The 25,852-nt window shown below is 44.9% G+C and overlaps 2 protein-coding genes across 2 annotated transcripts in view; one reads left to right on the top strand and one right to left on the bottom strand.

Annotated features, from left to right (window-relative positions):
• Nucleotides 1-3,068, top strand: part of CPM (carboxypeptidase M) — a 56,567-nt gene extending 53,499 nt beyond the window's left edge. The window contains exons 8-9 of the mRNA XM_054399792.1: nucleotides 1,269-1,417; nucleotides 2,832-3,068. Of these exons, the coding sequence (XP_054255767.1) occupies nucleotides 1,269-1,417; nucleotides 2,832-3,068 (386 nt within the window). The remainder of the gene's footprint in view (nucleotides 1-1,268; nucleotides 1,418-2,831) is intronic.
• Nucleotides 3,069-9,043: 5,975 nt separating this feature from the next.
• Nucleotides 9,044-24,668, bottom strand: MDM2 (MDM2 proto-oncogene). The gene is made up of 10 exons (XM_054399443.1): nucleotides 24,597-24,668; nucleotides 22,113-22,187; nucleotides 21,309-21,442; nucleotides 21,097-21,146; nucleotides 19,727-19,794; nucleotides 19,491-19,584; nucleotides 16,630-16,787; nucleotides 15,520-15,675; nucleotides 13,123-13,200; nucleotides 9,044-10,356 (listed from the first exon to the last, which is right to left on the bottom strand). Exons 1-10 carry the CDS (start codon nucleotides 24,666-24,668, stop codon nucleotides 9,790-9,792), a joined length of 1,452 nt encoding a protein of 483 aa, XP_054255418.1. The 3' UTR covers nucleotides 9,044-9,789.
• Nucleotides 24,669-25,852: the final 1,184 nt, after the last annotated feature.

Here is a 25,852-nt window from a genome sequence, read left to right as displayed (position 1 = left end):
AAAAAAGCCAAAAAGAGAGTTAGTTCATATAAAACTTTATGTTAGTTACCAAACCCATGAGGTTATTTAGACCTTATAATTAATTACCTTTACATCCAATGGTAATTTGTTTACATTCTACCACTTTCTACTCAGGCTGTGAAAAATTTCCTAGGCACAATGCACCATGGGTCTTTGCTGCTTGGACTTGGTATTTTTGCAAGGCTTTCTGAGAGGTGATCTTGACTCCACAGCTGGATCATCACAGGATCATAGCATCCCAGGATGTCAGGGGTTGGAAGGGACCTTTGAAGATCATCCAGTCCAACCCCCCTGCCAGAGCAGGACCAGAGAATCCAGCACAGGTCACACAGGAACACATCCAGACAGGGCTGGAAAGGCTCCAGAGAAGGAGACTCCACAACCTCTCTGGGCAGCCTGCTCCAGGGCTCTGGGACCCTCCCAGTGACAAAGTTCTTTCTGATGTTGAGGTGGAACCTCCTGTGCTGGAGTTTATATCCATTACCTCTTGTCCTATCCCAGGGTGCAACTGAGCAGAGCCTGTCCCCTCCCTCTTGACACTCAGCCTTCAGATATTTATAAGCATTTATTAAATCCCCTCTCAGCCTTCTCTTCTCCACACTAAACAGCCCCAGGGCTCTCAGCCTCTCCTCATAGGGCACATGCTCCAGTCCCTTAATTATCCTGGACTGGAAGGGAGCTGCTGCTTAGTGAAGCAGTGGTACTTCACAATGAGTTTGAAGAGTTCACACAAATCCTTTTGCTCATCTTGTGTTATACTGCCCAGAGTGTCTGGCTGCTGTCTTATCTTCACTTAATGCCAGGGCTGCCTTGAAGATGGTGTGTGAGGGTTTAGGGGAAACGACTTCATAAGGAGACACTGTTGGTATTCTGCCATTGGGAAGTACTAGAGAAGAGGCTGAATTATTTTAAATTTAAATATAAAAAAAAAAAGGACCCCCCCAAAAAAAAAAATCCCCAAACCAGTAGTGAAGCTCTCAGCCCACATACAGTAAATTATACCTGATGCTCTCTGCCAGTGAGATTAGGAAGCAGAGATTATAGTTCTGCTTTCTAACTGAATGTGAGGGTAAGCTATTAATGACAACAACAAAGGATTTTGTATTTTAACTTCCTTCAGTAAGGCAGAAGTGATAGAAGCAGTGAAGCAGCCTCTGAGTGCATCTGGAAAGAAGGAGCCTTTCTCAGAGAAGGATGCTCACCGTGGTTACAGGTTGTGATCTTTCTTTCCTCTTCCTTTTTCATAGGTGTCAAGGGTCAAGTTACTGATAAGAATGGGAATCCTATTCCCAACGCTGTTGTGGAAGCCAAAGGAAGGCCTCACATCTGTCCCTACAGAACAAATGAGCAGGGGGAGTACTTCCTTCTCCTTCTGCCTGGGACGTACGTGATCAATGTAAGTGTGCCCCATCTCTGGAAGTTTTTCAGGCCAGGCTGGATGTGGTTCTGGGCAGCCTGATCTAGTGGGAAGTGTCCCTGCCCATGGCAGGGGGGTTGGAACTGGATGATCCTTGAGGTCCCTTCCAACCCTGACAATTCTGTGATTCTGTGCAGCCTTACTGTATTATTGCTTCTAATTACATTGAGTTCCTGAGCACAGTGAGATTGCATCCTTATAGACCAGTGAACTGAGCTTGCTCAAGTCAACATACAGGATCTCTAAGGCTCTTTAGTAGATTTAAAAGAAAATGTCTTGAGTCAGTAGAAAGGAAGGAGTAGGGAGGGGATTGTCCCCTTCTACTCAGCTCTGGTGAGGCCACACCTGGAGTGTTGTGTCGTTTTGGGCACCTCGATCCAAGAGAGATGTGGAGGTGCTGGAGCCAGGGCAGAGGAGGGCAAGGAAGCTGGGAAGGGCCTGGAGAAGAAATCTGATGAAGAGAGACTGAAGGAGCTGGGGATGGTTAGTGTGAAAGAGAGGAGGCTGAGGGGAGACCTCCTGGCTCTCTACAACTCCCTGAAAGGAGGTTGTGGAGAGGTTGGTGCTGATCTCTTCTCCCAGGTCATTAGTGATAGAAGAAGAGGGAATGGCCTCAAGCTGCCACTGGGTAGGTTTAGACTGGACAGTAGGAAACCTTTTGTCAGAGCAAGAGTGGTGAGGGATTGGAATGTGCTGGGCAGGGAGGTGGTGGAGTGCCCAAGCCTGGCTGTGTTTGAAGGTGGTTTGGCTGTGGTGCTTGGGGCTGTGGTTTAGGGGTGAGCCTTGTAGAGTAGGGTTGTGGGTTGGACTTGGTGCTCCTGAGGGGCTTTTCCAACCTGAATGTTTCTGTGATTCTGTGAAATGTTTTGACACAGTAAAATCATGAAGTCTTCAGAATGTCTAGAGATAAGCACTGGGGGAGCCAGCTGGGATGAGTGTCTGGACCTCGGTGACACTAGCTTGAGGTGTTTGAAACAACGTGCAGAGTTCTTGTAGGGTGAGGAGGTGGAAGCTGGGATCCACATAGCCCCAGGCAGTGAGAGGCTGACAACAGCCTCAGTTATGTCTTTGGGTCAAAACAACTTCTCTGTGGTGACTGTCAGTAGCTGGCACTAGAGAACATCTATGCAGAATAGGCTCTGCCTGCTGCCAGCCAAGGCCTTGTGCTTAATATTATAAATAAATATCCTATTACTCTTTCTATCTCCATTTTTGGGGGGGTTGTCTTACCACTATTGTGTGAAAACTTTACTCTCCTCTCATGGTGTGCTCTCAAACATGTTTAGAGCCCTTTCCCTATGCACTGTGAGTATAAATAAGTCCATTAGAGAATGACTGAGAGCTAACCTCACTGTTTCCAACCAAGTGAGAAAGCTTTTGTGTCTTCTCCTAGGCTACTGTGCCAGGCTTTAGATCCATGCTGAAGACAGTGGAAATACCTGACAACACTGGCAACTTCAGTGCTGTGAGACAGGACTTCTCCTTCTCAGAAGTCTCAGTCAGACCAAAAGCTGCTTCATGTCCCAAAATCCCCCTCTACCAAGAGCTGGAACAGGTTTTGTCAGCTGCAGCCAAACCAACTCTGCATCTCTTGGTCTTAATGACCATTCTGCTTGGAATGCTCCAGTAAGGTCAAGAATGGCATGGGCAAGGCAAATCCCTTCCTGCAGAAATGTGGTTCTTCAAACCAGGAATTCTATATGCAAAAGAATGTAAGTTTTTATAAAGCAAATTCTTGGGGTTTACTGTGGGGGGTTATGGTATTTTATGAAACACTGACTCAACAATCAAATGTTTGACTGTAACAATGACAGACTATCCTATTTTTCTATACAAGTTATTTTACTCTGAAGAAATTCTGTACAGGTAACTGTAGAAGGATTCTGAAGAATTTGCCTGAGTTCCCAAAAAAGCCTTTGCATCCAAAAAGGATTTGACTGCAAATGTTTCATGCAAGCTCAGGTTCCTTATTGAACCAATGGCTCATGTGCCATACACCTGTAAGCCATGAGCTCACTGCTCATTTCTCATAATAAAGTCACTGCTGTAAATGGGGAATGGCATTTTTTGCCTACATTCTTGCTTACCTGCACAGATGTGAGACTGCTCAGGGCTGAAATAAGCTAAAAACCAGGAACACAAATATGGGGTAAGACAAGATGGAAATTAGCCAAGAAGGCCAATGGCATCCTGGAGTCTATTAGGAGTGGGGCTAGTAGATAGAGATCCTCCTCCCTCTCTACTCTGCCCTGGTGAGCCTGCATCTGGAATATTGTGTGCACTTCTGGACAGGGAACTGCTTGGAAGAGTCTAGCTCAGACCAACAAAGATGATTAAAGGAGTGGAACATCTCCCTTATGAGGAGAGGCTGAGGGAGCTGGGGCTCTTTAGCTCGGAGAGGAGGAGCCTGAGGGGTGACCTCATTAAGGTTTATAAATATGCACGGGGTGAGTGTCAGGAGGATGGAGCCAGGCTCTGCTCAGGGATGCCCAATGACAGGACAAGGGGCAATGGGTACAAGCTGGAGCAGAAGGGGTTCCAGGTGAACATACGGAAAAGTTTTTTTCACTTGAGGGTGACAGAACACTGGAACAGGCTGCCCAGGGAGGTATGGAGTCTCCCTCACTGGAGCTATTCAAAACCCACCTGGCTGTGTTCCTGTGTGATCTGCTGTAGGTGCTCCTGCTCTGGCAGGGGCGTTGGACTGGATGAGCTTTTGAGGTCCCTTCCAACCCCTAACATTCTGTGAAATCTGTGACATGAAGTGGAAGTACATGCTGAAGGGCCACCACGTTGGAAGCCTGATGATAATCTGTGCCAAAAAGAGTTAAGTTGGGTTTCTTAAACCAGCACTCCTTTAAGACAGAGCTGTGGAAAAGCTCACTGGCAGTTTCATATTGGTGCTGGTGGTTTGTTGTTTTTTTGTATTTTGTTTTTTTTTTTTTCCCCACTGGATTCATTAAGGAACAGAACCACACCATTCTGGAGGGTTTTTTAACCTGAATAATTTTACCAGTGGCTTTAGAGTGTTTGTTTCACAGCGTACCAGGCTGTCTGGATGACAGCCAACCCATGTGCCAGAAGCTGGGTGGCACAAGCAGCAAGATGCAGACCAGAGACCGGTTTCTGTGACAGCTGAACTCACCATGTTTACCTGGCTGGGCTGTACTGTGTTCAAAATCAGCAGGTTCTTTTTGTCTGGCCAGCTGCAAGTCAGGTTCAGGGCCCTCTGCAGCAGTCCAATAAACAAAACAAAACAAAGCTCAAGAAAATTCTGGCTCACAGAATAAAAATCTCTATGAAAATCAAGTTAGCAGGAGTCTTAACAAGCAAGTAGATGACAATAAAAAAAAAGAGCACCAAGGAGTATATAAACAAATCTTTATTAAAGCTTTTTTTTCAATGCAACATAGTATTGTTTCCTCAGAAAAGGAAAAACTGAGAACAGAAAGACAAAGGCATTACACATAATAATTCTTCTGCTCATAAATGGATCTATGCTCTGTGCAAATTTGAGTGGCTATTTGTATTTCGATGGTTACTGGCTGTGGTACTAGGTGCAGTGGGCATCTAGAAGGCAGGCACCACGACAAGTTCTTGAAAGCATCTTCACCTAGGAACAGTGGCAACATTGCCTAGGGGTTTCAATTCCCCCTAACCCAGCCTCTGGAAGAGCTGTTGCTGCTAGGTGCAGTCAGACAGGAAAGTGAAGGCTCTGCTCTTGGAAAAGCTGTTTGTGACTTCAGGAACTGTGCCTTCAGAATCAGGCTGTTAAGTTAAAGCAACACCTGCTCAGAAGGGGAGACAACACCTTTTGAACTATCACCCACAAACGTTACAGGTACAATAGAGAGGCACACTACAGAGAGGCCTTCACTGGAAGCTTTCAGTGCATCTGTGCTAAAAGGCAAATAAAAAGCAGCAATTAGCTAAAGCATTACTTTAGTCGTCGTCTAAGTGCAATCCATTGTTAAAAGACAGCTTAAGCCAAGGTTTCAGTTGTGGTTTTTTTTTTTCCTTTACATTGTTCGTGCAACCTTTAAAGGACAAGTAACTCAAGAGAAGACTTTGACTTGGGTACCAAGAAGCTGGAGAGTTTCAGCATTGAGGAGATTCCCCACAGCAGACACCAGGCAGCCACCTGGGATTGCTGATGCTCCAGCAGAGCACTGGCCTGGGGAGCTGGATGCACCCTCGTGCAGGGGGGCACACATGAAGAGTGGAACACACTGCATACTGTGCTTTAGGAAGTACAGAGGGGACCCTACAGGCACTCACAGCCTGCTTCCACCTGCTGGCACTGTGGCACAGGTATGAGCACTGCTCTGCCTACAGGTGCCCTTCGAAGCTCCTTCCCACAGGGAAGCACCACAGCCAATATCCCCTCTTAGGCCAAGTGTTGCAAAATAAAAAGATGTATCCTCTGTGAAAGTTTCTATCTGCTGCTCCACCAGAGGTGTGGCAAGTTAACACACTGAGTCAATTAACTGCTTTAGAATGAGAAACTCTTACTTCTGAAGTTCTGCCCTAACACAGCAGCAGCTTTAGGTTAAGATGGGGAAGAAAACTCCTTCACCTCTCTCTTAACCCTGTATTCATTTCAGTTTGTCCAGGTGCAGTCATGCTTCTAATAATCATCTGATCTCTCCTTTTTAAGAGCAGAGTTTTCTGAAACAATTGTTTCTTGCTGACAGTAAATAGTGAGGACATTTTTTTTGCCTCATGCTAGCCTGTAAGGGGAGAAATCTGCCTGAAGTCTTTCCCATGGCTTCATACCCAAACCCAAGCATTTTGGAGACAGCAACATTTAAATTCACAGCAACCAGACCTTGGTGATAAAAGCTGTACCATGCTGTTAGGCTGAAGTAAGCTTTGCAGTGGCTAACATTTTGAAGCACTTTTAGCCTAAGTCAACCTGCCAATGGAAGTGGCAGCCACAGTCCCCCTGCACCAGGGCTGCAAGTTTCTTCCAGTGTGCTCATCAGCACCACTGAAGCAGCCAAGGGTTGCTGTGCTGAGCAAAAAGCAGCATCTTAGTAAGGTGGGTGTTCAACATCATCAGCAATGCAGGTACTTCTGTTTCAGCTGTGCAAGGCTTTTAAAGGAGGAAAGCAGCAGACTTCACAACCAATCACTCCAAAGTGAAGGCTCCAGCACCACAGGTTCTCAAATATTTTACTACTCAACGCTTCAAGCCCCTGGAAAAGAAACAGTTTTGCCATCGGCCTGGAGTGCTTCACCTGGCTTCCTTGGGTCAGGAGCTGAACTTCAATACTAATAAATAGCTACACAGTGGGCAAAAAAAGAGTAATATTTAAGTAAAAAAATAGGTGTATTGTACTTTATAAAAAAGAATAAAGGGGAGTTCTTGTAGCATCTGCACCTAACGCCTGCCTGACCTGCATGAAGGAACAGACAAAGACCATTATTGCTGTCACATTTTGTCAGCATCCAGCCAGCCCTTCAACTGTCTTGGTCACAAAAGTTATTACCACCCCTTGCAAATTAACACTGAAACCTCTCACCACACCATCACCCCATCACCTCCAATGTAAGCAGCACCACAAAGCAGACAGTTTAACTCCTTGGCTGTACTCAAAAGATGCAAAAGCATGTAGAAGGAAAACCATCAAAACATTTTCACTCTGCTGATGCTGCACCAGCCTCCATCCCTATGCAATAAATGATGTTATAGAAGGAAAAAAAATCTCAAAGACATCAATCCTCCTATGCCTCTCTGAATAGATTCTGAATCTTTAAATGCTAGTTCCTTAAATATTTATTCTTGTGACTGTGATTTACCAAGTCTGCATATTTATGTTATCTACACACGTACCAACCAAGAGACTACTTCAATAAATTAAAGCTCAAAACCACTAACTGTAAGCACAAAAATATTTACAAACTGCAATAAATTAAAATCTGTGCCATATTAAATTAAGGATCTCACAAGACCTCACCAATTAAGAGCAATTCTCAGCTTCTGTACCAAGATTTTTGCTGAGTTCTGTGCTGCTGCCTGAGGCCAGAAATGTGTTTACAGGTTCGAAAGCACAGGGTGATGAATGCCAGGGTGGTCACCACCTACCCTACATACACTGAGCACAGGCAGCAGTAGCACAGAGGCAGACCCAGAGACTTCAGACTTTTGGGTTAAGGGCACATCCTGGCCTGGGGTTGAGCTGCAGTGCACCCCCCAAAACCTCTGGAGCTCCCTTACTTTTAAGACATGCTGAAGGGAAGCAAAACAAAGCAAACCAAACCCTAAAGTTCTCCTGGAAGTCATTAAAATTGTATTAAGTCAGAAAACAGAATTCAAACCAAGCATCCACTCTGACACAGCAGTTTGGCCACAGAGGCAGCGATCAGAATTAGTCATTTCCTCAGCACCACATGGAGCAGAGGGTATCTCCAGGGCTATTCTCCACAACACAAAACATGCCAGGGTGGTACAATTTTTGCCAAAGCAAAAGGTGTTACTTAGGAGATTAAATTGGTTTTGAAGACAAATCCCAAAGCTGAGCAACTGGTAACAGCAGGGATTGTGGCTCTGGCCACGTGTTGTTGCCTTTTGTGAGAGCTGTAGTCTTGTTTTGTAAATAGAGACCACTTCAGGGGGCTGATTGCAAGGGAATGCCAAGAGTGGGATGGTACAACTTGTCCAGAAGTTTGGAGGCCTGGTTCACAGACACTTTATACCAGAACAACTATTTCAGCTCTGACAAGGTGATTACAGCAGTCAAGGTCCTTGCATTAGCACACAGGCATCAACATTTTGAATCCTTTGGGTTGGAAAGAACCTTTAAAGGTCATCTGGCTTCATCTATGGTTCTGTACTGGCGGAGTTAAAGAAGTTGCTTAACCTTGGCCTGCAGGAGATAACAGCACAATACCTGCATTTAGGCTACATCTCCATTCTTTGCACTCCCTTGACTACTTTTTTTGACATTATTGGGCAGATGATCAGCCACTACCTACAAAATTAAAAGGTGCTGAAAACAGACACTTCCTCTTGTGTCTAGTTGTGTGAAGGAATAAATACAACTCACTGGTACAGAAACTCTCTAAAGAGCAGCTCAGATGAGCTCTCTACTGTATTCTGGAGATAACTGAATTTAAACAATACATTCATGCTACCTATGCTGAACACACCACAGAACTGAGTCAGTTAGCAGACTCCTTAACAAAAGGAACTGCTAAATTTCACAAAGTTTTGGACAAAGTACAGAAAGGAGACAAGAGCTGATAGCAGGACAGGACAGGTCCAGTGAGAACAATCCGGAGTTAGCCAAAAACCTTGCAATAGATCATCAGAACTCTTGTGATAGAAACAGCAGAAGCTGGACACACTACTGAAGTTAAAGACTGTCTGTCTGAACTAGAACTAGACAGCTCACTTGTTTCTGCAGATGGAGCTGGACTTTTTTTTTCTTATTATTTTTTTTTCCCTGAACATACTGAGGAAGTTGCATGCTACACTGCTGACATCAAAAGCAAGTGCAGAAAAAGAGTAAGGCTCTCCCCTACTATATTGCCTGACTTGACATCACTCATCTTCTCCTTCATTTCTCTTGTCTGTTCAGGTCTTTCCTCATGCTGCTAAAAAAAAAAAAAAAATCATCTGGATAATACAGACCTCCAAACCTACATAGCATTTAAGAGGCAGTTTTTATCAGGACATTTAAGAGACAACTGTTAAGACTGAACTTGAATCAATGACTTCTCAGGACACACACAGCCCTGAAGTTGGCAATGCACACTCTAAAAAAAGAGACACACAGCACCCTTCCCTATTTCCCAAACCTTAAACAATTTTCTATCACATCTTCCCTCACTTCATGGTAAGATCTCCCTCAGAATTTGGTTACTTGCAGGAACTGAAGTTTTGGGAATGAGGGAGACAAGATTCTGTTTATTTATTTTATTGACTTACTGCTGTCTTCACCAAACAAATGACACTGGAACATGAAGAATTTTCTTTGTCTTAAGAGGAGGAACTCATGTGAATGAACTCTTCCACGTGTCTCTCTCTTCTCCTAACAATTGAATTTGGGTTTTTAATGTGTGTATTTACTCCAGGAAAACAAAATCTCACTAACTTGTATGGAACATCACCTACTGGAGAGGGAGGTAGCTCACAGGAATTACTTATTTCTATTGAGAAGGACTTAAAACCTTCAACTTGCCTTCTGAATGCCAAGCTAACCTCTTCACTCCAGTGAATTTCTTTCAGCAATTATTTTTCATACCAAACATTGAGAGACCCAAAATATTAATTTTTCCAATCAGCATACAAAAATAGCATCTTATTCTGTTCAGCAGTTTATGAAAAGGCTTTTGCTGCTCTCCACCTAACTAAAATAAGTTAGTACAATCATTTGGATGGGCTGTCTGCACACCGGACAGGGCTTGTTCCTCTTCTTCAGCTTCCTGGCACACGTGAAACAAGACATGAGGTGTCCTGTTTTGCCATGTACTATGCAGCCATTCTTGGGTCTGCTCTGACATATGACACAGGGCTCTATGCTGCTAACAGGCAGACTGGATTCCGTGCTTTCCACTTTGTCTGGCATTTCCCTCTTCTCAGGTTCCTTATAGTCCTCCTGACTGCTACAGAACATGCTGCTGGATGTTGATGGCTGGGAATAGTCTTCACTTTCCTGGGACTCAGAAATTTGTGCTGCTTTGTCCTTGGTCTCCTCCACAGCTGGTTCTTTCTCTTCGGTTGTTTGCACTTTCTTGCCGTCAGGAACATCAAAGCCTTCAGATTCTAGGGGGAAGGAACTTTCTGACTTGCTCTTTTCCAATTTGTCCCTCTTTTCTTCTGGAAGCCAGTCCTCACGAAGGGCCCAACATCTGTGGCAGTGCCTTGGAAGCGGAGGGTTCATTTCGCTACATTCGGGACACTTCCAATAATCCTTTAGTGAATTAAAGGTTGGAACAACTTGAGCTACTTGCAATGCTTACAACTGAAGTATTCAGACATTATAAACAATTGATTACTGCCACAAAAAAATAGGTAATTTGGTACTTTAAAAATTCCCTTCAGTGTTTGCTCTCATTTCACAGTTTTGTTCAGCTGGAACAGGCTGCCCAGGGGGGTTGTGGAGTCTCCCCCTCTGGAGATACTCAAAACCCACCTGGATGTGTTCCTGTGTGACCTGCTCTAGGTGATCCTGCCCTGGCAGGGGGGGTTGGACTGGATGAGCTTTGGAGGTCCCTTCCAGCCCCTAACATTCTGTAATTCTATGAAAATAGCCTTGACTTGAAAAAGACTCTCTGGTTTTTCTTTTTGCAGTAGATTTGTGAAATGAATGTACGAGATAGAACAAAAATTATTTACTGTTTCTTATGCAAACTTGAAGAATGGCCACAAGGATGATCAAAGGGCTGAGAAAGTTGGGGTTGTTCAGACTGGAGAAGAGAAGGCTCCAAAGAGACCTTACTGTGGCCTTCCAGTATCTGAAGGGGACCTACAAGAAAGCTGGGGAGGGTGTCAGATAGTGATGGGACTGGGGGGAATGCCATCCAAGCTACCGCAGGGTACATTCAGACTAGATGTTACAAGACAATTCTTCACCACAAGGGTGGTGAGACACTGGAACAGGCTGCCCAGGGAGGTGATGGAAGCCTCATCCCCGGAAATTTTTAAGGCCAGGCTGGATGTGGCTCTGGGCAACCTGATTTAGTGTGAGGTGTCCTTGCCCATGGCAAGGGGGTTGGAACTGGATGATCCTTGAGGTCCCTTCCAGCGGTGACAATTCTGTGATTCTAAACCAAACCACAAGAGTTTTTAGAGAACCTCACAAAAAACTTCTCACAAAATGGTCACGACGCCCATTAATTTCAACAAAAGACTTCCAAAATGCAAGCTAGGTAGGGGCTGAAGGGAGCTGTAACCTGCGGGATGCTAACTGCTGGTGCGCAGAACTGCCGGGAGAGGGCAGCCTGACACAGCAGTAGTAGAGAATGCAAAACACCAGCCATAAAACTGCTACCCCGAGAAGCCACTACCTCGATTAAACATACACTGCATTTTTAAGGGGAAATAATGCATGCCGGAGGGGGAACGGACGCAGGAAGTCCCAAACCAAACTAAAATTTACTTAGAAGCTTCAAGGCACATTTTGTTTGAGTCCCAAGTGGCCAAGAAGACCAATGGGATCCCAGAGTGCATTAAGAAGATTAAGCAGATCCAGGGAGGTTCTCCTCCCACTCTGCTCTGCCCAAGTGAGGCCCCACCTGGAATATTGCATCCAGTTCTGGGCTCCCCAGTTCAAGAGAGACAGGAATCTACTTGAGAGAGTCCAACAGAGGGCTACAAGGATGATGTAGGGACTGAAGCACTGGCTGATGAGGGAAGGCTGAGAGCCCTGGGGCTGTTTGGAGAGAAGGGGATCTGATCAATGTCTATCAATATCTGAGGGCTGGGGGTCAGGAAGGAAGGGACAGGGACAGCCTCTGCTCACTTGTGCCCTGGGATAGGACAAGGGGCAACGGAGCCTCCAGCACAGGAGGTTCTACCTCAACATGAGCAAGAACTTCCTCACTGTGAGGGTCAATGAGCAATTGAAGAGGCTGCCCAGAGAGGTTGTGGAGTCTCCTTCTCTGGAGCCTTTCCAGCCCTGTCTGGATGTGTTCCTGTGTGACCTGTGCTGGATTCTCTGGTCCTGCTCTGGCAGAGAGGGTGGACTGGAAGATCTCTTGAGGTCCCTTCCAACTCCTAACATCCTGTGATCCTGTGACATCTAAAGCTTACAAGACCACTTTTAATTCCTACAAATAACATCCAGACCTCTTTTTCCACACAAAAGCAGTGCTGGGTTTGGAGGGTGGTTACCCCTGTGTTTTACACATACAGTAAAATCCCTCAGTCCTACAGACCACCAAGGGACTGGAATGCTTATGACAGTTTTGGACAACAGCTTTATTCAAGCTTTAACTGTGAAAAGCAAGTAACAAGTATACAGAATTGACAGGGTTGGAAGGGACCTCAAGGATCATCTAGTTCCAACCCCCCTGACATGGGCAGAACACCTTCCACTACATCAGGTTGCCCAGAGCCATACTGCATTTAATTCTAGCTTGTGCTTTTTTCTGATGTCTACAAACTTTGCCTCAAATCCCTGAACTTCTTCCCACACTTCAAGAATGCTCTCACAGGATTTAGAAAAAGCCCCAAAATCTTTTTCATTTCACAGTCCTGTTCTGCAAACAGCTTTGCCTTCACATCTGTAATCTACTGATTCTTCCCTCAGGGTAGACAATTAGATGTTATCATTTCTAGGAAAACTTTTCAAAGTATCTATGACTTTAAGATTTTATAGGTTTTCCATTTTGTGCAAAAAGACAGATTGAGGCTCCAAATCATTTCCTTCCACCAAGACAGTGAAATAGTGATGTTTTGTTTTGTTTTTTTAAATGAATTAGGAAGCTTTGAGAAAATTACTAATTTAAGCTTCCTAATTAGCAATTTTCTTATTAATTCAAGAAAATGGAATAGAATAATCAAGGTTCCTTAATAATGAAATCATCAAGCAAACAAGAAAATGTCAGTTTAGTTCTGAAAAAAAAAAAAACAAAACCAGAATCCAATCACTGGTAGCAGTAGAATTCATCTGTACTCCTTGTTCTACTGTCAGCTCACCCAGCTAACAAGCTTTGCCAGTCAAGATTTTACTCACAGCTAGAGAGATCTCTGGATCTTCATCAAAAGAATCAGCATCACTGTCTTCATCCTGGTAAATAGTCAGCTGATAGACCTGGTTTCAGTAAAGAATTCAGATTCAGTTCAGAATTCAACATTCAATTCAAAATCTGCTATCTGGTTATCTCCTGGTAAGGCTTTTATTCCAATGTCACAAGAGGCACGTGTGTGTCAATGTGTGTCACTCCACAAAATCTCATGATTGGCTTGGGGGAAGAGAATTCTGTTCACATCTGTAACAGCTTGAAGAAAAATGTAGACTAGATAGATAGAAGGTACTGCTCTTGAGAACAGAGGGGATCCTTCCCTTCTGCCACACCTGCAGCACTCCCCAGCTCTGGGCTCCACAGCATGTTGACAGAGATGGAGCTACTGGAGAGTGGAAGTTCAGCAACAGGCCACCAAGACATTTAAGGGATTGGAGGAGCTTGCACATGAAGAAAGGCTGAGAGCTGGGACCATTCAACCTGAAGAAGAGCCAGCTCGGGGGGGGAGCGTTTGTCTGCCTTGTTAATGTGCACAAATACCCAAAAGGAGGGTGTTCAACAAGACACAGCCAGGGTCTTCTGAGTGGTGTCCAGTGACAGGACAAAAGGCAGCTGGCACAAACTGGAACACAGGAGGTTCTACCTGAACATCAGGAGACACTATTCAAAAGCCATCTGGACATAGAATCATAGAATTGTTAGGCTTGGAATGGACCTCAGGGACCATCTAGTTCCAACCTCTCTGACATGATCAGGAACACCTCACACTACAGCAGGTTGCTCACAGCCACATCCAGCCTGGCCTTAAAAACCTCCAGGGATGAGGCTTCCACCATCTCCATGGGAAACCTGTTCCAGTGTCTCACCATCCTCATGGGGAAGAACTTCTTCCTAACATCCAATCTGAATCTACTCACTTCTAGTTTTGCTCCATTCCCCCCTAGTTCCATCCCTACCTGACACCCTCAAAAGTCCCTCCCCAGCTTTCTTGTAGCCCTCTTCAGATACTGGAAGGCCACAAAAAGGTCTCCTGGGAGCCTTCTCTTCTCCAGACTGAACAACCCCAACTCTCTCAACCTATCTTCATAGTAGAGCAGCTCCAGCCCTCTGATCATCCTTGTGGCCCTTTTCTGGACACCTTCCAGCACCTCCAGAGATTTCTTGTAACAGGGGCTCCAGAACTGGACACAGAGCTCCAGGTGTGGTCTCAGCAGAGTGGAGCAGAAGGGGAGAATCCCCTCCCTGGCCCTGCTGGCCACACTTCTCTTGCTGCAGCCCAGGCTCTGGTTGGCTCTCTGGGCTGCAAGTGCTCACTGCTGGCTCATGTTGAGCTTCTCATCCACCAGCACCCCCAAGTCCTTTTCCTCAGCTATACTGGTGCTTGGAATTGCCCAGCCTATATTGGTGCTTGGAATCGCCCTGACCCAGATGCAGGATCACAATTTTACTGTCTTCTTGCCTACTAATGAAAATTTCTAAACTTGTGTTTCAGCATCTCTATGAAACGTTTAGATTCATGGAGACAAATGACTCAGCAGTACTCCTCTGCAAGGAGTTACTAGGCAAGTGCATCAGAAGTGTTGTCAAAGCTCAACACATACTACTACAAGTAAAAATGCAGCAGCAGACTCACTGCCATTAACTCCAACACCTAGTGAGTGAAGTTACTCACAGTTTTTCAGGCTGTCAAGAGCCTGTAGAAAGGCTTAGCACCATCCCAGCTACTGCCTGGTGGGTGTGTTAATGGTGACCCAACTGCACAGGCACCTGATTTGGTTTAAAAATGGCTGGGTGCAGTTTGTGAAACAGTACAGGAAGTCCTGAAATAAACCTGCTTCTGTTGGAATCCCAATGTGAAGCATTCCTGTAAATTGGAAGGCCACAAAGATGAGCAGAAGGCTGGAGCACCTCTCCTAGGAAGACAGCCTGAGAGAGTTGGGTTTGTTCAGGCTGGAGAAGAGAAAGCTCCAGGGAGACCTTAGAGCAGCCTTCCAGTATTTGAAGGGAACCTACAGGATGGCTGGAAAGGGATTTTTTACCAAGGCATGTAGTGACAGGACAAGGGGTAATGGCTTCAAACCAGAAGATGCCAGATTTCAATTAGACATGAGGAGGAAATTCTTCACCATGATGGTGGTGAGGCACTGCAACAAGCTCTCCACAGAACCTGTGGGGGTTCCAACCCTGTAAGTGTTCAAAGGCAGGCTGGATGATGGGGCCTTGGGCAACCTGGTCTAGTAAGAGGTGTCCCTGCTCATGGCAGTGGCATTAGAACTAGATGATCTTTAAGGTCCCTTCCAGCCCAAACCATTCTACAATTCTATGCTGTTTCTTCCCACTCTCACCACCTCTCTAGTCAAAAAACCCCAAACAAACCAAAAATGTACCTCATCATCTTCATCTGTGAGCTCCTGTCCTTCGTCATTATGGCTATAGTCTTCTGAATAAATAGACTCAACTTCAAACTCTACACTGAACTGGTCTGAAACAGAACTGTGGTCAAACCAATCAGAGTTTTCACTTAAGGAACTGGCATCCAGATCCTGAAAAACAAGAAGAAAGGACACATTTAACCTCACCAGTCCACATCCATAACCATTACTGTTAAGATAACTTGTAAGACAAAACTGAACTCCTCAGTTTAACTGGCTATGGTAGCAGTAAGACCAGCTGCTGTTAGACAGAACATCTTTTATGAGACAAATGAGATCATAGGTAGCCAAAACCAAAACCAGATCTGAAACCCTTTGGTTGGCTCTGTAGTAAGAGGCTGCAGTCAACCAACAGCCATGTTGAGGACTGCAGCTACTACCTCACAGAGGCTCTCCTACAAGGGAAAGAACTGCTGCAAAAAGATGTCTTTTGCCTGTGTGTCATTACATTCTCTATTCTCAACTTTGCTAGCCTTAAACTGAATTATGAAACAGCAAGAGTGCAGATCCAGCACAAGTACTGTCAATTCAGAATACAGTGTATGACTAGGAACTGTTAGTTTAGCTCTTTGTGACTTACATCTAACCACAGATAATCTGCCTCAGGCCTTGCTGAAAATTAAAACACATTAAAAGCTTGGAAAATGAATACAGCTTCTCCTCAGAGCACTAACAGGTACAGATGCAAAAGTTCTATTGGAATTATTCTGAACTGTGGACTGTCTGTGACTGCTTTTCTTCTCTCAGCATTCTAAGAGATTCTTCTATTAAAACACAAATTACATCTAACATTTTTTTTCTTCTCAATACTGTGCCAAGCAGGAAAAATCTGGTTTTAAAAGAATAAATCAAAATTAATACTTAAAAAGAAATCCCTTCAGCTTTATCAGCAGATATATGAAAGACCCCACTCCACCCACACTCCAACTTCACTTTTCAACTTCTCTTCTTTCCTCAGACACCGCTGAAGGCACTGCAGCTTTTAATTAAGGACAGGGTGGTTTAAGAAGCATATCTGCACACACACACACACACACACAAAAAAAAGAGGTGTTTTTCACTTACAGGAATGGAAAGAGAATCTGTTGAATCACTGCTATTGCTTCTTTCCCGGCACAGACCACTGACTACACACCATGAGAGACTTTCATCAAAGGTCAGGGAAATGCTGTCTGACTTGTGGCGTTTTCTTCTGTCGCTATGCAGATCATCTGAAGAATTTTCTTCTGGGCACACACATCCAAGAACATTTATTACTCCAAAAAACATCTATGGAGTGTTCACTTTGGAATATTCTTAACGGAAGTTTAAAATGTCATTGACTTACAGAGGAATTTAAGGAAAGTAAAAGGACATTCAGTATTATTTTATAGGGAAAAAGGCATCAAAACCTTATTTATTTAAGAGAGGGACATTCATGCTGAGAAACATGAGAAGTGTGAAAAGTTCCTGAAAACAGTACTTCAGGAGCTGGCTTTCCCCTCTTGTCTCAGCAGAACAGCTTATAAATGGCAGGAAATAAAATAATTGCAGATTTGGCACCATTTTTACTCCATTTACACAGGACACATTAAATTCTCCCTAATTTGAATAAATACAGCTAGGATGTGAATTTTCCTAGCTCCCTCTACAGTCAGTAGACACAAAGACACTTTGAGAGGGCTTCTGAATCCAGCCCAGAACCTGCAGGGAGACAGAGTAACCAGCTCCCAGGTCGCATGCATATAGAAGACCTCCTGGTTCAAGTTTCAGACACCTCAACAAATTTATCAGCCAATAGTTTTACCATATGTAATTGCATTTACTCAACAGGGTTTTTGTAACAAACCATTAGGACTTCCACCACACAGTAGCAAGAGAATCTTCAGGGCCTACTGTGTACAAATTGAACTTGGAAAGCATTGCTTTAAGCTGTGCTTATTAAGCATGCTTGGTTTGTAGGCAAAAAGACAATGCTTTTTAGATACATGTTTCAAAATAACCATCTACAGCAGCACAAGGAGTAGAGGGACAGCACTTTAGGGGTAGGCAAGTCAAAATTCAGCTCCACTGACTTTGAGGAGTGTTTGGCAAGAAACAATGTTATCAAAAAAGGTATTGCAAAGTCAGTACTGTAAGTGCAGTGGAGTGAAAACTTCCCACCAGGTCTGACAACTCGGCTCAACAGACCTCAGTTAAGAGCCTGCTGCCCCCCTACAGGTGCCTTCTGCACCCACCCTCTATTGCCCAGCTTCTCCCTTGCCTTGCAAAGCACACCCTGGCAATCCATGAGTCTTCAAGCCTTGCATCTTTCAACGTAAAAGAAAAGAGAACGAAACACTTGTACATACTTTGAGACTTCTCTTACTTTCCCTTGGTGCTTCTTGGCTCAGCCCCTCTCTTTTCTTTTTTCCGCCCTGAGAGCCCCACCAAATTTGGTGCCCCCAGGCCCAAGGGTTGCTCCTGTCCATCGTTGTCCTCATTTAGTTGTCATGGCTCCATGCTGTACTGATATTGTACCACCACCACAAGGTTTCTATACACTCTCTAAACGGCTCCAAAGGAGCCGCTACCATCCCAATTTAACAAGAATAGTGGTTTAAAAGGAAGATTTCCTATAAATTAGAAAGAAAGTGTATATAAAAACACTATATTAAAAGAAATTTTAAGGTTGCAACAAACTAATAAATGGATGCAAAGGCAAGAGTTAATCATCAGACCTACAATAAGTAAGCACAGTGCAGGACTTTCAAGGTGCCCTGGGCCATGCCTAAATATTACAGGTTGTGATACTTAACCAAGACTTTCCATCCCTTCACCAGTTTTTGTTACAACATTAAAATGTTCTTTTAATTTAGTGCAAACCGCTCATCAATGCAGCACAATTTCTGGACTGACTCACGTAAGAGTGGCCTATGATGAACAAAAACAAAAAACAAAACAAACCCAAAAACCTGAGGAACTGAAAAATGTTCCCTGAGGAAAAGGAAGCTCTGTGCAGTGACAGGAGGTTGTCATTGACCAGGTAGTTACAACCACCAAGTCACCAGGTAACAGAATCGTAGAATGGTCTGGGTTGGAAGGGATCTCCAGAGCTCATCCAGTCCAAGCCCCTCTGCAATCAGCAGGGATATCCCCAACTAGATCAGGTTGCCCAGAGCCCTGTTGAGCCTCACCTTGAATACCTCCAGGGACTGGGCCCCAACCACCTCCCTGGGCAGTGAATGAAGTGATGGAAAAAACTAATGTTAAGATTCCCACAGCACAGTGTTTAAGTAGAACTGCAGCGAACATTTCTATTGAGAAACTTGTTCAGCTCTGTGCTGACCAGCTTGGAAATTTGCTCTCAGAAGAAACATTCTGTGTTTTCAAAGTGTATTTGTCAGTGATTACTGAGTAACCATGACAAAGGTGCTTAAGCCACCAGATGTTTTAAAAGTGCTTTATTAGTAACATTGCTTAAGTGCTTGGTCAGGTAACTAAACATATCCACAATCATCCCATGTTACTACCAGAATTTTCATGTCTGTCACAATAAAATCTGGTTTTAGGGAGCCAACAGAATGTAAAATCTTGTGGCTGCCTAGAACTGAAATGAATTTGACTACATCAGTCTATTATTAAAAAAAACCCACAACAGTTCTTGCCCTCAAGACAAAACAACTGCTAAGTCCTGCTGATATGAACCAGTTCAACAAGTCTGTGGAACAAGTTATTCCATCACCTCACTAACAGTTCTAGACATCCAAACTGTAGTATGACACTGGAGCAATGCAAGGCAGCTTGACTTTTTTTCTAGCCTGAACATTTTGTTTCAGGTAAGCAGAGAAACATGAATGGTACTTGTCAGCATCTTTCAAAGTCAGTAAGGCAGCAGAATGTACTTCTTTCCCCCCCTAAGTGGCCATGCTACTACTGAAAGCTCTGCACCATACATCTGCACATACCAGATTCACTGTGTGTTCTCCTCCTAGAAGATGTAGCTGGTCGTGAAGCCAGGTTTGATGAAGTCTGCTTCTCTTCTAACTCTTGCATAGATTCCTGGGTAACACAAATACTAAGCCTGAGCATGAATATGATGAGGTAAAGGCCAGAATCAACTAAATGCATCTAAACCATTATCACACAAAACTGAAGAGGATTTACATCACAGAACAATTTATTACAAGGAAAAAAAAATCACCTTAAGAACATTTTCTTCTTCGAGCTGCAATCTGCTATCATCCTCAGGTGTGTCAGCAAGGGTAGAGTCTGAAACCAAACCCAAGACGACAAAGCAGAAAAAATTCGGTTTTGGGCTCAAAAACAGAACAAAAGGAGGTAATTTAACTGCAGACAGCATTTACAAAGCACTAGCAGAATGTAAAATAGAGACATTTTGCAACAATGGAAAAATGGCCCTGTGCAGGTGTGTGCAGCACTTTCTCTGCAACATTCCTGAAGTGGGAAACTGAAGAAGAAACCTCAGCTGCAAAGATGCTCCAAATTTTATGATTAAATGCTTTCAGATGAAGGCTGTGCATTAGCTGGAATTCTGCAAGTATCAAAGAATATAGGCAGGAAATATTTTACACTTCTTCTCCAAAGTATATTTTATTAGCTGTCACCTTATGGGAAAGCTGAATTGAAAAGAAAAATTAACTGTAAATTGTATATGCTTACTACAAGCCAGACACTGAATAAATTATCATAGAATCACAGCATGTTAGGGGTTTCAAGGAAGTGACCTTGAAAGAACATCGAGTCCAACCCCCCTGCCAGAGCATTCTCTTTGAAGAAAAGAGAGGTGCATTTGCAAGCATAACAATGAGGGATAACAAAGAGAACATGTTTCCCATCTTCACCAGCTGAACATTTGCCTTTTGGGAAGAAACAGAAACAAAAGGAATCTTAATGTGGGTTTAGAAGAAAATTTAGCAAATGGCTTCCATTGTTTGGACTTCTGGTTCTTGTTATTAGTCAACAATTACAGCTCTAGTGAGCATTTGTACACTGCAGGGAAGATGACAGTGTGTTACAATTCTCCACTTACGGAGTGGCTATCCACATAGCTACAAGAAAGCTAACTTTGTAAGCATGCAGACATTTTAAACCAGGACTCCACGTAGCTGAGGGTGACCAGTTCTAAATGCACTCCACACGAAGATTTGAGAACAGAACACTAACAGAAAGAATAAAAAGAAGCATTTGCTCTGATTTCATCACTGGCATAAGTTGAAGGAACTAACTTTTCTTATTACTAATTAAGTTGTTGCTGAGGGCTTTATCTGTTAAGGAATACAAATAAATGACTCATTTTTCAATTTACTCTTATGCTGAGCTCTGATTGTGCTGACAAAAATCACCCAAATGCTATTCAGATTTTTTTTCCTCCCTCAGAAGCAGCAGTATGTGCTTTGATTCACTGATTGCTCTGGACAATAGTAAGGCCAACCAGCCAGCTATGGAGAGACTGACATCATCTGATCACTACATACAAGAGATGCATTAATGTAAGCTGTATTTTCCCTACTACTATATCCTGAAACAAAAGCTCCTCCCAAACTAGCTTACCTTGTTGATTGATTGCTATCAGATTTCTGGATATCATTGAATATAGTCTCCTTAGAGGGGGATAAAGAAAGAGATGTTGCAAGTTAGGTCCATGTCATGATAAAAGACAGCTTACCATTTTTGAAGGTGTAAAGAGTTTTTAAAACACCATACTCATTATTCTTCATTATTTCACAAACAGACTCTCAGAAAAAAAAATAATCCCATTTTACCTGTGTTCTTTTACTGAAAAACTGGTTACTCCAAATAAATCCCCCAGGAGATCATTTGCACAGTGTACAATATGTTGCTGTTTTTCATCATACAATTGCTTAGACATAATATATTGTCCAAGATAGAATATTACCTGTAAAATAAATAACATACACAGACATTAAATACGTAAGTTCTGTTGTTTTCAGTTTAAGAGAAAATACATTAAATTCCTTGAAATTTGCTCTTCTCCCTTTGATTACCTTCAGCTCTGGGGCTTTTCAGTCTGAGAGGGAATCTAATAAATGTCTACAAATATCTGAGGGCTGGGGGTCAGGAAGGGAGAGGGACAGCCTCTGCTCACTTGTGCCCTGGGATAGGACAAGGGGCAATGGATGGAAACTCCAGCACAGGAAGTTCCACCTCAACATGAGGAAGAACTTCTGGACTGTAAGGGTCCCCAGAGCACCAGAACAGGCTGCCCAGAGAGGTTGTGGAGTCTTCTCTGGAGACTTTCCAGGCCTGTCTGGATGTGTTCCTGTGTGACTTGTGCTAGATTCTATGGTTCTGCTCTAGCAGGGGGGTTGGACCAACCCTTATCATCCTGTGATCCCGTGATTCACCAAGTGATCTGCTACTGTACTGACCAGTGGGCAACTTTGTTCAGATTCCAAAAGACTTGCTAATCACCACCTAACAAGTCAGCAGCAGAATAAAAACAATACCTTGTCTCAGTATCTTCTAGGTAAGCTGTGAACTACACCGCCCCCATTCGCTCAAAATGGAAGAGCTGTAATCTATGTTTAGCAATCAGCAGTTCTCACCTCCTTCATAGTAAAAGTGTCCTTCTCCGCACCAGCTAGCTTTAACACCTTCAGCAGCAGGGGCTTTGGCTTAACCTGTGTAAAGACAAACAGTATGCACCAATTATTCACCAAACAAACTTATTTATGCAGGTTGGCTTCCTCCTTCTCTATTAATCCCATACACAAACACTCAACTGTATTTAAGCCTATATTCAAGATTTTAACTTGGCAAAGCTAAACTTAAAATGACACAACCCAAATCATACTAAACTTTTCATACAGCAGAGATCTTAGTTCAGACCCCAGTACATACAGATCCTGAATTGGAGCTACAGGATTAATTTGGTAGTTCCAAGTACAGGTCTGTGTCCTGGTGAATTCAGCTTCATTCCTTTAGTCCTAGCAGTGGCTGCTCCCGAAGTGGGGGGAGGAAGGCAAAAGGACCTTTGTGACTGTCAGGTCCAGACTGCAGCCCCAAAGCAAAACACAACTCCTCCTTTTTCCTAGCCTCTTCCTGTGACTTTCTAGGGCTGCAGTTTTGCATTTGCCAGCTGGCTGCTTTTTATCTCTGACCTTTTCTCAGCTGGGAAGCACCCTCTGTCCTTTCCATCTTATTTCAATCACCACTACCTCCCCAGCAGCTTCCCACCCACTGGCCCCACATACTTAGATGTGCAGACAGGCTTTGACTATTTCCAAGGTAGAGGAGGGAAAAGTTAAAAACTAAACGAACAAAATCCTTTCCCTCCTATTTTTTTCTGACCACAGCACTGTCCTGATTCCATTCACTGCAGTGTTCCACAAGCAGCTGTGCCAGAGCAGGAGATGAGAAAACATTGCAGGAGACTGCCACAAGTGCAAAGGGAACTCTCACGGACCCACTAATGGTTCCCAGTGCCCCCTGGTTTAGTATTGCCGCTTAAAACAATATCATAACCGTTTTAAGAACTGGCTAATATCTAGCTATCCCAATTTATTCCCTAAAATAAGAGAAAAAAATACTATAGAAAATAAACACATCACAGGGAAAGCATGAACAGAATATAATGAGACAAGAAATAAATGCTTAAGTGAAGGGATGAGACAAGAAATAAATGCTTAAGAGAAGGGGGTAGGGAGAACTTAATTGCATTTCAAATATCTGCTAAAACCAACCTTCAGTTTTAGCGTTATTAATAAGAGATTAAGTTTCAAGAATTATAGATAATGAGACCAATTAACAAGCTGTGGAAAACGTCAGATGCCTGTTCACCCGTGTGGCATGGATCACAGTTTCATAAAGGAAGCAAACAGTAACTTATTAAACTACTAATGCCAGCTAAGCATAGGAAGGAACAGTTTCAGATCTTTGAATCCAGAGCTAAATCCATGAGCTCAGATGCTTTTACCCTCCATCCCTCTCCTGCCGTTTAACCCTCCTTCAAGTAGAAGGATGGTAGAAGCCTCCTCCCTGGAGGTGTTTAAGGCCAGGCTGAATGTGACTCTGAGCAATCTGATGTAGTGTGAGGTGTCCCTGCCCATGGCAGGGGGGTTGGAACTGGATGATCCTTGAGGTCCCTTCTAACCCTAACAATTGACCCCAACAATTCCAACCCTAACCCTTGATTAGGTATCTTGAAGGTCTTTTACAACCTGGTTAATTCTGTGATTCTGTGTAATTCTACGATTCTATGATTGTGCCACTTTCAGCTGTCCCGATCCGGCATGAGGAAGGCAGGGGCTGAACAAATCCTAAACCTCACTGCAAAATTCAGACAGTCCACATACAGGTTGGTTACACAGGGCTGGCAGACCTACCACACTAAGCAGTCCTATCTAACCCCATAGTCTGGAGCTAGTCCCAAGCTTCAGCTATGTAAAACATTGCTGCAATATGGAGCAAAAACTAGGAAAACTGTTTTCAAAAGTCGGATTATTATAAACTAGGACATGATAATCCTTGAGGTCCCTCCAACCCTGACAATTCTATGATTCTAAGGATAAAGTGCCATACTGATCTGACAGCAGACAGCATCACATTATGGTAACTTAAAAAAAATTAAAGGGAAAAAAAAAAAACAACAAACAAACAAAACAAAACAAAAAAAAAAACTTTTAACAGTCTGCTGTGACTACCACTCTACACTTTTAAGCTTTACCCTTCTACAAAAATAATCCAGTTCAACCACCACTGCACAGGTCATTTTAACCCTCTTCTCGGTATAGCACACAGGCTTTCATCCTCAGCATACTTACCAAAACCGTAAGAGACTTTTCATTAAAAGAAAGCACACTGATCGTCAAAGGTCTCCAGGAAATAGTCTAGACCTAAACCATCACCCTCAACTCAAACACGAATGACCAAGATTTGCTTCACAATTAGAAGATCAAAGAGGGACCATCTTCACCGGATTTCCTGGCTTTTCTCCAGCCATCACTCGAGAAGCAAAGCAGCTCTTCTGAATTAGTAGATCGAAACTGCAAAACCCACGAAAAATTCGCGCATCCAACAGTTTTACTGACCAGCGCCTCTTGCTCCGAAGTGGTGACAGAAGCGGCATCCGTAAGGGAGGACGACATCTTGGTATTGCACATTTGCCTGCAATGAGGGGAGAAAAGCCTCAAAACGTGGCACACAGCGACACAACCCGGGTTTCCCCCACGCAGTACCGAGGCACCCCGGGGCGGGGGACACCGCAGCGCTCCGCAATCCCAGCAGTGCCCACTCACCTCGGTGCCCTTGTCCAACCCATACGCCGAGTTTCGGCAGCAGGTTTCTCGGCCGAGTCGGGCCGGGCCTTATATAGCGCTGCCAAGAGGCAAGTCGGGGCTTAGCTCCTCGGCCGGCCGCGGCCCGACATGCCTGAGCATGACCAGGAGCGGCGGCGCTGCCCAGTCACCGCGGGGGACAGGCGGGGCGCGGGCCGGCGCTGACTCACCGCTGCCGCCAAAAGCGGAGTGAAGGGAGCGGGCGGCGGCGAAGCCAAGGAACAGCTTAGTCTCTGTACAGCCTCTTGCGCAGCACCGAGTTCGCTCGCTCCCTCCCTCCCTCCGCCAGCAGGAGCCGCGAGGCTCGCCTCCGTGTCAGGCCCCGAGCGGAGCGCCCTGCCGCGGTTCAGCCGCCCCTCCCCCCAGCACCCGGGGTCGCCGCCAAGAGCGAAAAGCGAGCCCCGAGCGACCCCTCAGCCGCTGCCCCGAGCAAGCCCGGACCCTCACGCACCGCTAGCCGCGCCCGCTCTGCTGCCCGGCCTGCGGAAGACCGGGGGCCCTACCACGCTGCAGCGCGGTCTGCACCTAACGCCGCCATTTTGGCCGCCGCGCGGCGCGGCCCGTGGGTCTCCCCGGCGCCCCCTAACGGGCTCGGGGCAACGGCCGCGCCGCAGCCGGGCAGCGGGGCAACGGCCGCGCCGCGCGCCGGCCTGAGGCAGCGCCGCTCCCAGGCAGCCGCGGCTCGGGCGGGGCTGGGTTGAGCGGCCGGAGCTGCTTGCCCGGCCCGGCGCCCGTATGGCGTAGACAGCGCGGGCCCACCGCAGGGAAAAGCGGTGCCCGGGCTGAGGGATAGACAGGGCGAAGGCCTGGCAGCGGCAGGCGCTGCGAAACGAGCGCTGGCGGGCTACTGGGAAAGAGGAAGTTCAAGCAGTGCTTTGCCGCTTTTTCTCTTCACAGCAGTGCTCCTCTTGTCCATCGGCCCAACTGTGTTTACGGCCACTGCGCTACACGGGTCGGGTTGTGGTAACCAAACCGCGTTGTCGTTTGTGGACATGAGTCGTTGAGGAGGC

This window comes from Indicator indicator, chromosome 3, assembly GCF_027791375.1.
Source record: "Indicator indicator isolate 239-I01 chromosome 3, UM_Iind_1.1, whole genome shotgun sequence".
NCBI classification, from domain to species: domain Eukaryota; kingdom Metazoa; phylum Chordata; class Aves; order Piciformes; family Indicatoridae; genus Indicator; species Indicator indicator.
This window is presented reverse-complemented; position numbering and strand designations above follow the sequence as displayed.